Source organism: Nomascus leucogenys, chromosome 22a (assembly GCF_006542625.1).
Source record: "Nomascus leucogenys isolate Asia chromosome 22a, Asia_NLE_v1, whole genome shotgun sequence".
Lineage (NCBI taxonomy): Eukaryota > Metazoa > Chordata > Mammalia > Primates > Hylobatidae > Nomascus > Nomascus leucogenys.
The window spans coordinates 10717394-10730650 of NC_044402.1; the positions used below are offsets into that span (position 1 = coordinate 10717394).

At 38.3% G+C, this 13257-nt stretch overlaps 1 protein-coding gene across 6 annotated transcripts in view; it reads left to right on the plus strand.

Moving 5' to 3' along the window:
• Positions 1-13257, plus strand: part of DICER1 (dicer 1, ribonuclease III) — a 71581-nt gene that overhangs the window by 41220 nt on the left and 17104 nt on the right. For all 6 annotated transcript variants that reach the window (XM_030802629.1, XM_030802631.1, XM_030802633.1 and 3 more), the window contains 10 exons: positions 1122-1254; positions 2134-2209; positions 2932-3071; positions 5861-6040; positions 6272-6485; positions 6609-6762; positions 8153-8335; positions 8593-8698; positions 9136-9311; positions 10252-11032. In XM_030802629.1, the coding sequence (XP_030658489.1) occupies positions 1122-1254; positions 2134-2209; positions 2932-3071; positions 5861-6040; positions 6272-6485; positions 6609-6762; positions 8153-8335; positions 8593-8698; positions 9136-9311; positions 10252-11032 (2143 nt within the window). The remainder of the gene's footprint in view (positions 1-1121; positions 1255-2133; positions 2210-2931; positions 3072-5860; positions 6041-6271; positions 6486-6608; positions 6763-8152; positions 8336-8592; positions 8699-9135; positions 9312-10251; positions 11033-13257) is intronic.

Sequence of the window (13257 nt, forward strand, 5' to 3'; positions counted from 1 at the left end):
AATTGTTTCATATTTGGCCAGTGGGAACCCCTTAAAGCTGGTTTCTGTGTCTTTTTAACATCTCACTATTATTCCTTGAATACTTCCTTGTTTTATGGCACAGGACATTCTAGACTGCCCCAGCCTTGATGTTGGCAGTTTCCTCAAATTTAGTGGAGAAAAAGTTGCGGTTAGAAACGAAGAACTGGATACGAGGTTTATTCATTGCTACTGGGGTGTTGCTGCTGCCAGGCTTTTTAGTGGACAGAGCTAGAATGTTTGTTTGTTCATGTTTACATCTGTATTTGTTTCAGTGTCTATCTGTTGATATCTCTATTTTCAGTGTGACACTAGAGGTTCATTCTAGATTTCCTCTTTTCTGTCTTTGTACCTCCTTTCTCTAATAATCAGAAGTTTGGCTCCCATTGTCCTCAAAATAATTAGTGTTCAGTCTTCCTGTATGTAGCCAGTGTCCCTGCTTTGTAGGGCTGCAACTGTGGTTAGGTGCCCTTGCTGCACAGGTTGCAACCTCACAGGGCTGCTGCCCATTCCAGCACCCTCCTCATGTGGGTCCTGTCCCAGCATCCCTTTCTGGGCTAGCATTCTGCCCTGCTCCAACCTTCCCTGGTGCTGTTGCTCAGTGAGCTGCTAGTTCTACTGTCCTTTTTGTGTCAGCACTGGGCTGTCCCACCCTCTTCTGATGCCTTCCTTACACATGTGCTGGTAGTTGGTGGCAAACTAAGATGATTAAGGAAAAAACATTGGCAGTATGTTTTCTTACTGGATTCCGAACAGTACTTTGTGCTCTATTATGGTAACACTCGACACATGTTGCCATTTAAATTCAAAATTCAATTTAAAATAAAATAAAAAATGGAGTTTCATAGTTGTACTTGTCACATTTCAGGTGCTCACCAGCCACTGCCCTGTTGGGCATCAAAGATATAGAACATCTTTGCAGAAGTTCTGTTAGACAACACTGTTCTGTCTTATTCAAAGTTTGAAGCAGTGAAGTTTAAATGCCACATATAAATACAAATTCAGTAGAGGGGAAGAGGCACGTGACAAATCAAACTCGAGGCTGTAAATATCAATATTTTCTCAGTTGTAGATTCAGCCTCAGAATTTCTTTTTCTTCACAGATACTGTGCTAGATTACCAAGTGATCCGTTTACTCATCTAGCTCCTAAATGCAGAACCCGAGAGTTGCCTGATGGTACATTTTATTCAACTCTTTACCTGCCAATTAACTCACCTCTTCGAGCCTCCATTGTTGTAAGTTTAGAAGAAGAAATGATTGTTATCTTTTAAAATATGTCATTAGTGGATTTTTTTCAGCTTTTCTAAGACTTGCAAGTTATAGGTAAATTTGATTTTAAAATCTACTTTCATGAGCAGGAGCCTTGTGTTGACAGACCAAAAATAAAAATAAAAAATTTACTTTCAAAAGTAGATTTATAGATCTCTTTTGTAGTCATCTACATGTTCATATTTGTAATAGACTGTCTAATTTACAGATACTTAGAACTGGACTAGGTGATCTCTGAAGTTTCTTCTAAGGTGTTACTAACATGCACATTTTTGACAGAGTCATTCAACTGTGGCTTAGACACTTAGAGTGATATAAAACTTATTATAGATCGTTGTGTTGTCCTAGTTATTTTGTTGGTGACTCAAAAATCTGCTTTTTGTAAATACTGTTCTTGGTCTCAGTACTGATTTCCAAATATTCCAAGGTGACTAATTTCTATTGCACATACTATTGCACATATTTCTATCTGCTCAATACTATTAATGTTATAGCTATGTTTTGATAAATCTTTCTTTTTGTTACATATTTATTGATTAGTAAAAATAAGATACTTTAAAATCTTACTGAAATTTAAATTCATCAAAATTGTAAACTCTTAATTATGACTTAGTTTTTACTAGGCAGGACTTTTAAAGATGAATATTTCAAATATGGAGATCAGAATTTTTAAAAACTTGCTGGAATTTTTGAAAATAAAGAATTTTGTTTTGGTAAATTGAACTTTAAAGAAAACCTTAGAACAGAATTTAAAGATATTGGGGCAGTGGTTTCATAGGTGTTTCATGTGCTGGAGGTAATACAGCGATGTGCACATACAATGGAAAGGTTTTTGTTATTTTCAGGGTCCACCAATGAGCTGTGTACGATTGGCTGAAAGAGTTGTAGCTCTTATTTGCTGTGAGAAACTGCACAAAATTGGTAAGGATGTTTGAAAAGCATATACAAATAAAAATAAATTGCAACCATTGTAAAAAGAAAAGCATATAGAGGACTTTATAGATCTCTAAGGATTTTGTAGAGCCATTCACTTGCTGCTCTTAATGTGCTTTGGTGAATATAAACGTAAGTGTTAGTAACTTGAAGATCCTACAGTGTTGTGGGAGCTCTTTGTTTTCCATAGCTTGACTGCAAACAACTGTCATTTATTTGCTCTCTTTAATGACTCCTTTTAAATACATAAAGGTCTTTTCATAATTGTTGAATCATGCACCATGAACACTTGTGTTTTAATATGTCAGTCTCTCAAATTAGTCTATACTAGTATAGAAATTAATCCTTTTTTAAAAAATGAACTCAGTTTCTTTTTTTTTTTTTTTTTCTCAATCCTGCTCCTTCTGTATAAGTAGACCCATTTTCTATGGCTATTTTATTTAGCATTGATATGTGCTGATGTCATGTTTAGATGTTTTTGTTTCTGAACCTTAGAACAGAATTGGCAGTCCTGCTCATATTGGAATATATGGATGCCAAAATAGACTTTGCCTGAAGTGTGAATCTGATTACTTTTGCACTGTAAAAGGCAAAGGTGCTTTAGTTTCCATTACTTTTCCAGGTCCTTCTAACATAGTTCTATTCTAGATTCTTTACTAATTAATTAGGCAAAATCTGGATTGTGTTAATTCTCTCTTTAAATTTCTTAGGCGAACTGGATGACCATTTGATGCCAGTTGGGAAAGAGACTGTTAAATATGAAGAAGAGCTTGATTTGCATGATGAAGAAGAGACCAGTGTTCCAGGAAGACCAGGTTCCACAAAACGAAGGCAGTGCTACCCAAAAGCAGTTAGTATTGGTTAGAACAGAGTAAAAACCTAGCATTTCTGACTTCGTTTTCTGCTACATCAAATCTCAGTTCCGCTGCTTGGCTGGCTTCCCATACCCTTGCAGTTTGGCCCACTCTGGATCTCAGCTCCTTTCTCCGATTCACAGCTTCTCTCAGATCAGCCTTTTTCCTTCCTAATGTAGACTGTGCTCTTCCACTTCAGAGGTTGCTTTTGTTTTTCTTCTCAAAAGGATTCTTGGACCCATCTGTCATATTCTATCCAGAATGAGATTATTTCATTTAAATAGACATTCTTCGTTTCATTCAGTTTAGTGGTGTGATTCTTGTTTTACTTACGATTTGGGGCTAAGACAGAAGAGGATTTGTATGATAAAATAAGCAAGTGAAAAGATGCCCTCTCAAGATGACAGGTACACTGGAAGGTAGAAGCACAAATATCTGTCAGGAGTTATGTCAGATTCCCAATGTGGGCCATTTTTTTTTTCCATGGAGTGTTTCCAGCTCAATCTGTGGGCATCGTAGCAGAGTTCACACATGAAAGCATCTCTAAATCTGACTTCTAGTAATAGACAAACTTGGCTGATGTATTTTTTTTTAATATTTGTTAATATTTTTACCTCATAAGAACCCCAAGCAAAAGCAGAATTTTGCTGTGTGTAGTAGTCCCGCTTACCCTTGGAGGGTATGTTCCAAGACCTGCAGTGGAAACTGCAGATAGTACCGATCCTCCAGCAGCTCAACGTTGTTTCATTAGAATGTTGACAAGGAAAAAAAAATTCATTCCCAGCCAGGGCCACTGTCTCTATGTGGAGTTGGCACATTCTCCTCATGTCTGCTTACTCCAGTTTCCTACTACATCCCAAAGCTGTGCACATCAGGTGAACTGGCGTGTCTGCGCTGCCCCACTGTGAGTGAGCATGGGGATGCGTGTGCGTGTGCCCTGCCACTGAGTGGTGTCCTGTCTGGGATGGGTTCCCACATGGGGCCCTGAGCTGCCAGGATAGACTCTGGCACCCTTGGCCCTGAACTGGAATAAGTGGGTGAATAATCATCTTCCTTGTTTTCATTCATCTTTCTTAAGTGTATCTATAGCTCACATTTTTTTAATGCTTAATATTAACAGTGTTTTTTTAATTTAGACATTTGGTGATGTTTTTGTGATCAGAAATATGCTGGAGGAATTTAACTGGTTTATGTCAATTAGCCTGTGGGAAAATTGGTTTTTTTCTACCAGTTGGTTGTTTCCCTTAGCCAGTTTCTAAGAACCTGCCGAAGACATTAAGTGAGGACTTATAGCATATATTATGCTTTTTAAAATATGTTTGTACATATTTATGATAGTTTAAGATATAAATTAGGCACAGTAATAACAAAATAGAACAATTGTAACCATATACTGTAATAAAAGTTATGTAAATATGGTCTCTCTCAAAATACGGTACTGTACACACCTATTATTGGACCGTGACTGATCTCAGGTTACTGAAACCATGGAAGCTGCAGATAAGCGGGGACTGCTGTGCCTGTATCTTCACCTAAATATGTGTTTCTTTGGTTTTACTTATGCAGTTTTACCAAGTTTTTACTTTATAAAATTTTGCACCCAGCTTAGCATTTTCAAGATTCAGAATCATGTTAGTTTTTAAAAAATCATGAATGTTACCCATTTTCCCAAAATGCATGTTTCCCTCATACCAAATTTTCACGGGAGACTAGTTTCATGTGATAAAGTCATTAATGATAAGTGTTTCGAAAAGCAAGTATTGGCTGGGTGTGGTGGCTCACACCTGTGATCCCAGCATTTCGGGAGGCTGAGGCAGGAGGATCACTTAAGGCCAGGAATCCGAGACCAGCCTGGTCAACATAGTGAGACCCTGTCTCTACAAAGAAAGAAAAGCATAGTACTGCCTGGCATCCTGTTTAATTAATAGATACATTCTTTATTTTCTGATTCTCTATTAAATATAACTGTCTCTTTTGCCAGCATTTTTGTACATTTTAACTGCAGATGCAGTTCTTTTTCATTGAACCTCAGGAACTGCAAGACCATAATCTGAAGGACTGTGTTAATACCGAAAGCCTAGCAGCAATCTCCATTTAATTATGGTTCACTCACATAATGAAGTAGCCATTACAAATGATGATATTGGTTCATATTGACTCTGACGGATATTCTCTTTACAGTAACGGGATAAAAATCAGGCTGTCTCACAAACACAGACACACACATACCCTAATATACACCAGTGTTGTGTGATTTTATTTGTATTGAAATATATAAATGTATATATGTTTCTATATATTTATACATAGAAAAAGAGTCTAGGAATTATACAGTGTATCCAAATGTTAATTAAGGCTGCCTTTGAGTGATAGGATTATATGTGATTTTTTAAAAATTTGCCTAACTTCATTTTCTGATACTCTACAGTTAGTACATAAAAAGCCCAAGGAAGAGATGAGTTTTCTTGTCAAAAGAAATAGATCAAATGAATAGTATTTTTAAAAAGACCCTACAGTGTTGGATTGTTTTATATATAATTTTGGTATTAGCTGTATAGTCAACAGTGCATTATAATATATGTGAACTTGGGCCACTATCAGCAGCCCTGGCCTGACTTACCCAGCGGGGTTAAGTAATTAAGAGGAGGTGTCATGCCTTGGGTGTTTTCTTAGCTTTTTCTCATCAGCTTTTAGTAAAGCCAGAATTAATTTGTTTTCTTGCTGACATCTGGAAAAGAGGCTAATATGCTTGAGCATGACGCTGAATTTTCCTTTCCAACTCTAGATTCCAGAGTGTTTGAGGGATAGTTATCCCAAACCTGATCAGCCCTGTTACCTGTATGTGATAGGAATGGTTTTAACTACACCTTTACCTGATGAACTCAACTTTAGAAGGCGGAAGCTCTATCCTCCTGAAGATACCACAAGATGCTTTGGAATACTGACAGCCAAACCCATACCTCAGGTAGATGTTTCATAATGACTACTTATGTCAAAAACGTCTTGCTTAGGAAAAGGAAGAAAGAAAAAACTAGTAGTTAAGTACCTTTTGTTACCTCAGTATGTTTAATATTTAAAGATTAAGGTGCCTCTTCTATTTCTCCACTAGAAAGCATCATTTCTCTTCTGAAGTTAACTGTAATGGAATAAAATACCTGTTAATTTTGAGGGGTGCTTTACGTTTCCTTTTGCTAAGATTCCACACTTTCCTGTATACACACGCTCTGGAGAGGTTACCATATCCATTGAGTTGAAGAAGTCTGGTTTCATGTTGTCTCTACAAATGCTTGAGTTGATTACAAGACTTCACCAGTATATATTCTCACATATTCTTCGGCTTGAAAAACCTGCTCTAGAATTTAAACCTACAGACGCTGATTCAGCATACTGTGTTCTACCTCTTAATGTTGGTAAGAAAAAAATCTCTTACTTTGATAACTCTAAATTAGACACATATACAAATATACAGCTTAGGTATGAAACTTATCTGTATCATGTTTTAACAAGCTAAAGAGTCGTTTTTCTCTTCTAAGTTAATGACTCCAGCACTTTGGATATTGACTTTAAATTCATGGAAGATATTGAGAAGTCTGAAGCTCGCATAGGCATTCCCAGTACAAAGTATACAAAAGAAACACCCTTTGTTTTTAAATTAGAAGATTACCAAGATGCCGTTATCATTCCAAGGTAGGTATTTAAATGGAAAGGAAAATAGTGGTGATACTTTGTTTTAAAAGATGCACTAGGTCGGGCGCAGTGGCTCACGCCTGCAATCCCAGCACTTTGGGAGGCCAAGGCGGGCAGATCATGAGGTCAGGAGATTGAGACCATCCTGGCCAGCATGGTGAAACCTCGTCTCTACTAAAAATACAAAAAATTAGCCAGGCGTGATGGTGCACACCTGTAGTCCCAGTTACTCAGGAGGCTGAGGCAGGGCAATCACTTCAAGCTGGGAGGCGGAGATTGCAGCGAGCCGAGATCGCTCCACTGCACTCCAGCCTGGAGACACAGCAAGACTCTGTCTCAAAAAAAAAAAAAAAAAAAAAAAAAATTCACTTATTCACATGGGAATATAAGTGGGCTGTGACTTTAGCATTGTAATTACTAATAGGAAATAAGTTAGTCAGGCATGGTGATGCGTGCTGTAATCACAGCTACTCGGCTGAGGTGGGAAGATTGCTTCAGCCCAGGATTTCTAGGCTGTGCAGTAAGCTGTGATCACACCACTACACTCCAGCCTGGGCAACAGATCAGGCGGAAAAGAAAGAAACTCTTAAGGTCGACCCATTCTCTCCAGTTTACTTGCTTAAAAAATAATACCTAAAACGTTGTAGATAAGGAATTTTCCTTTGTAAAGGGTCAGATAATCTAATGTTGATAGGCTTTCTTCTTAAAATCTTCATCTTTTTAGTCTCCAGAGTCTTATAGAATTTGATTATAGATAATGATTTCGTTTCTTAAAATTTTCATAAGGAATACTAAGCTCTGTGAAAATAGTAAATCCAGAATGATTTTTTTCCTTATTTTATAAAAATTTAGGGAATGGAGTTTTGGGGCAATAAAAACAGGCAGTTTTCAAATAATTATAATACTAGTTGTAATTCAGTCTTTGATTTTTTTTTTTTTTTTGCACCTCAAAACCATATTTTAAATGTTATTTATCAGGACTATCACTGTCATAGGTGATGCAGTAATACGTTTTATATGACAAGTGTCTTTAATGTTTAGCATTAGTAATATACAAAGTATTTACTCTGTTTGGATAGTGTAAATTTTTTGTACTGTTTATATTGATGAAATAGATATGTAAAGGTGCCATTTAGCTTCATGTGTTATCAAAATGTAGATATTTAGAACAAGAATAATAATAAAGTGGGACAATAATATGTCCGTTTTTACTTGATAAAAATACAGTTCTTATATACTTGAAATATATTTGGAATAAAAATTTTTACTGTTACTTATTTTTAATCTTTTGAATTCTTAATCATAATTTCCATACTACAAACAGTTGTGTTTTGAGAATAGTTGATTTAAATCAAAAAGCAGCTGATTGTTTTTTGTTTTTCTTTTTTAGATATCGCAATTTTGATCAGCCTCATCGATTTTATGTAGCTGATGTGTACACTGATCTTACCCCACTCAGTAAATTTCCTTCCCCTGAGTATGAAACTTTTGCAGAATATTACAAAACAAAGTACAACCTTGACCTAACCAATCTCAACCAGCCACTGCTGGATGTGGACCACACATCTTCAAGGTAAGGGGCTTCAGAGATGACACTTGGATTGCACTTGAGGCATTCTTACCAGACATCACTAGACATGCAGAGGTTCACTGTCCCCCTGCCCACCCGTGGACTATCTGAAATCAGGAGATGCTTTGCACACAAACTTGCCCAAGGGGTAGCCCAGGAGGCTGTAGTTGAAATGAGCTCTTCGGGTGGTTTTTGGAGAACCACTGTGAATATGTACTCATTTTTGTGTGTTTGATAAAATTGTTTTGGAATTCTTACAGACTTAATCTTTTGACACCTCGACATTTGAATCAGAAGGGGAAAGCTCTTCCTTTAAGCAGTGCTGAGAAGAGGAAAGCCAAATGGGAAAGTCTGCAGAATAAACAGGTAATGAGTTAATTGTACTAGCATAACTTAGTATTTGTTTGAGTATTAAAGATTATTAAAGGTAAGTTTGAATTTTGTCTTACCAAGTTAAATGCATGATTCGTTAATTTTTTAGAAGTTACCTAATCCTCAAATTTTGTTTTGTTTTGTTTTAATTAGTATTATGTGTTGAATGTTATTTGAATGTTCTTTTTGGTAAGTATTGAGCGTTTTGTTTTTATACTTGGCCCATTAATATATCACAAAATCATTCTCATAAATCCTGTGATAAATCCCATTTGGCCTTAGAGGATTATTTTTACAAATATTTTTTAAAATTAAGTTTTACTAGCATTTATGATTTTCTTTATCCATTAGTGAAATTGGTCTTTTTTTTTTTTTTATTCTTTTGTGTGTGTGCTTTGTATTTGTCTGTCCATTTTTCCTCTTACTTGAAGATACTGGTTCCAGAACTCTGTGCTATACATCCGATTCCAGCATCACTGTGGAGAAAAGCTGTTTGTCTCCCCAGCATACTTTATCGCCTTCACTGCCTTTTGACTGCAGAGGAGCTAAGAGCCCAGACTGCCAGCGATGCTGGCGTGGGAGTCAGATCACTTCCTGCGGATTTTAGGTATGCCTGTGCAGTCAGCCAGAAAGAACACAGATCATGAGATCCTGTTTGCAAAAGAACAGAATTAAGTTAAAATTGTATATAAAATAACTCTTAAAAGAGTAAAAAGAAAATATGCATATCTTATGGTCTTGTCAAGTCTCAGAGGGAGATGAGAATCTGAGGTCAGAAATAACTGTTACTACTTAAGCCATAACAGTTGGAGTGAGAATGAAATTGTTCTTTGTTACTGCATCAGCATTTTCAGTCTGTTTTTTCTTTTAAAAATCCAAATATATGTTAAAAAGCAATAGCCTTAGCATGTTCTTTGTCTTCATTATTTTCTTCCCATCAGTAAAATCTCTGCATTCTAAAGAAACTATTGGCTTAAACACTCACATTAATTCTGGTTATCCAATTGGCAATATCAAGACTGTTCTAGGGATTGAAGGAATTTTAAAACATAATAGGAATAACCACAATATTTATTGAGTAGTTGCTGCAGTGCCAAACACTAGCTTAAATGCCATACCCTGTGTTAATTAGCTCATTTAATCATTAAGACAGTGCTGTGAGATAGGAATTGTTAGCCCTTTTCTCAGGTGCAGAAGCTGAGGCACAGAGAGTTTATGTAAGTTGCCCAAAGTTACTCAGTGGGTTAACCAGAGTGCTTGGGATTCCAACCCATGAAGCTAGGCCCCAGGTCCTGCAGGATGCCTGCAAGCTTCGTGACCTTCTTAACTACCACACCTAGAGTCTAGGGCCAGGGATTAAAGCAGTAAATAAAACCATGTCCCACTTTATAATTTACATTGTAAATTAAAAATTTGGAAACTTCTATTCTAAACTTTAGGAGTACATTTTTGGGATCTTTCTTTTTGTTTTTAATTTCAAATTGCTGTTGCTCTCAGCTTAGCTGTTTTGAAGAATCTGATGTAAAGTTATAAAAATGTCTTTGCAGATACCCTAACTTAGACTTCGGGTGGAAAAAATCTATTGACAGCAAATCTTTCATCTCAATTTCTAACTCCTCTTCAGCTGAAAATGATAATTACTGTAAGCACAGCACAATTGTCCCTGAAAATGCTGCACATCAAGGTGCTAATAGAACCTCCTCTCTAGAAAATCATGACCAAATGTCTGTGAACTGCAGAACATTGCTCAGCGAGTCCCCTGGTAAGCTCCATGTTGAAGTTTCAGCAGATCTTACAGCAATTAATGGTCTTTCTTACAATCAAAATCTCGCTAATGGCAGTTATGATTTAGCTAACAGAGACTTTTGCCAAGGAAATCAGCTGAATTACTACAAGCAGGAAATACCCGTGCAACCAACTACCTCATATTCCATTCAGAATTTATACAGTTATGAGAACCAGCCCCAGCCCAGCGATGAATGTACTCTCCTGAGTAATAAATACCTTGATGGAAATGCTAACAAATCTACCTCAGATGGAAGTCCTTTGATGGCCGTAATGCCTGGTACGACAGACGCTATTCAAGTGCTCAAGGGCAGGATGGATTCTGAGCAGAGCCCTTCTGTTGGGTACTCCTCAAGGACTCTTGGCCCCAATCCTGGACTTATTCTTCAGGCTTTGACTCTGTCAAATGCTAGTGATGGATTTAACCTGGAGCGGCTTGAAATGCTTGGCGACTCCTTTTTAAAGCATGCCATCACCACGTATCTATTTTGCACTTACCCTGATGCTCATGAGGGCCGCCTTTCATATATGAGAAGCAAAAAGGTAAGAGATGATTTTTTTATTTTGAGCAGTTAATTATTCAGTGTGCCTGAAAGTGGTTTGCAGTGTTGGATAATCTCAGAGGATGAGAACGTATCATGCTCAGAAATTGCTACACCAGCCGAGCACAGCTGCTCCCTTGTTCTACCAGGGCCAGCGAAAGCCTGTGGCAGAACTACCTGGCAGTTGATGAGTATTGCTTTACACCAATCTCACACTCAGGTTTTGGGGCTTAGCTGATTTCCACGTGCCTTACTTTTTGATTGAAATTCAGTTCAAAGGAAGCTATGCAAGTGTGTACACCTCTTGATCCTGAGGGGTATATGAAGAAATGTGCATTGTAGTCAGTCAAGGAGCTTCTGCTTTGTTGAGTTAAACATTTATTTGAGAGGGTACGTCTTGGCGTACAGACATGAGTAAGACACAAGTCTTGTGGAGGAGCTCATCTCCAAAGTTTTGGAGAGTGGAGGGGAGAGAGTAACAACAGGCTTCACAGAGCTTGGCTGCTCTCCAGTGTGAAGAGGGTGACACCAGAGTTCTGAGTAATAAACGCTCGATAGCTCAGAGGAAGGGCAGGCTCTTAAACTCAGCATGGACTAAGACTTAAGAAAAGGAATGAAGGTAAGATATTCAAGTTATGGGGGAAAAAATGGAAAAAAGAAGTGTCACAAGGCAACATGAGCCTCCTGGACAAATACCTTAGAAAGCAGCTGATCACTTGCAGCACTCGGAAGCAGCATCACTGTTGAATCAAAGATGGCATTAATGGAGGAGGCAAGTTGACAGTGCATAAGCAAAGTGAACAGATGGCAGAGCATGTCAGCATCAGGGAAGCAGCCATGGCAGCAGTCAGAAGTGTGGAAATACCTGAGAAAAGGCTTGAAAAGGCAGATGGGGTGAAGCTGTATCGTGGAAGGCCTTGAATGCTGGGCTAAGGAGTTTGCACGTGTTTTGAATGTTGTAGGCACTGTTGAAGGAATTTAGAGCAAGGAACTATTAATATTAATAAAGTGGTAGTTTAAAATGATTAATCTGGTAGCAGAATGTAGTGTGAGTTGAAAAGCATATCCAAACCAACAGCAGAAGCAGAGAATGGGATAGAACTAGAGTTCTGGTAGAGAGGAAGGGGCTGAGGTGAGTGAGAATTTCAGAAGAAATAATTTTAGCTAACAATTCAAAAGTGCTTACTCTGCACTACTCTAAAAGATAATCGTATACACACACATGTACACACACACACACATACACATAATATGCATATAAACCTAATTTAATTTTTACAATTCTGAGAGGTAGAAACTTTTATTTTCCCCATTTTATAGGTGAGAATAGGCTGGAGAAGTTAGCTTGCCCAAGGTCACTTGGCAAGTAAGCGGCAGAGCTTGGGTCGAATCCAGACAGCCTGGCTTTGGAGACCTTCCCCTTCCCCATCACACTAGCCGCTCCGGATAGAACCATCACACCAGGCAGCACACCAAGCATTTCCCAAGTGTTCGCTCATTTACTCTTCTCTAAGCCTCTGGGAAAGAGACAACACATCCCTGTTTTGCAGATGAGGGGACTCACACTTAAGAGAGTCGAATGGGCTCCTGTCAGGTCACCTAACTGTTCATCCAGGAGAGTCAGGAGTGTGTCCGAAGCCTCCCAGCATGATCTTGAGGTGGACTGGAGGCGCAGTCATAACAAAAACTGGCAACTTGGGGGCAGTGGCAGTAGCAGGGAGGTAGGGAGAAATGTGGGAAGTCAAGGTTAGAGTTGAGGTTTTAGACCTCATGGAATATGAAATAGAAATATTCAGATAATTGAGGCTGTAGGATTCAGATATAGTTTTGTAGAGTAGTCGCCATATGGAGGCTCTGAGAATGGATGAGATTTCCAAGAGGTGGTTGCAGGAAGAAAGTATCAGAGGCTTCGACAAGTGTGGCATAGGCAGTAGGATAGGATACTCTGTTAGATAAGATAAGACAGAGGTGACTTTCTGTTACAGAACTCGTCCATTTGTCTGCTCAGAAACCTACTCCTTATTTCTGCAGAAAGAATGATCACTCCCTCAGCCTGCTGTTCAGGCCCTTTCAGCCCTGATGCGTTTTGGATCCTAAGCAGGTGGAAGCCCCTTGCAGCTCATTGGACAGACTCCACGCTCAGACCCCCAGCCTTGGGGCCCTTGCTCTGTCCTTCCTTCTGCAGAGGGCTTTCCTCTGTCTCTACCTGTCCAGAATTTTGCCCCA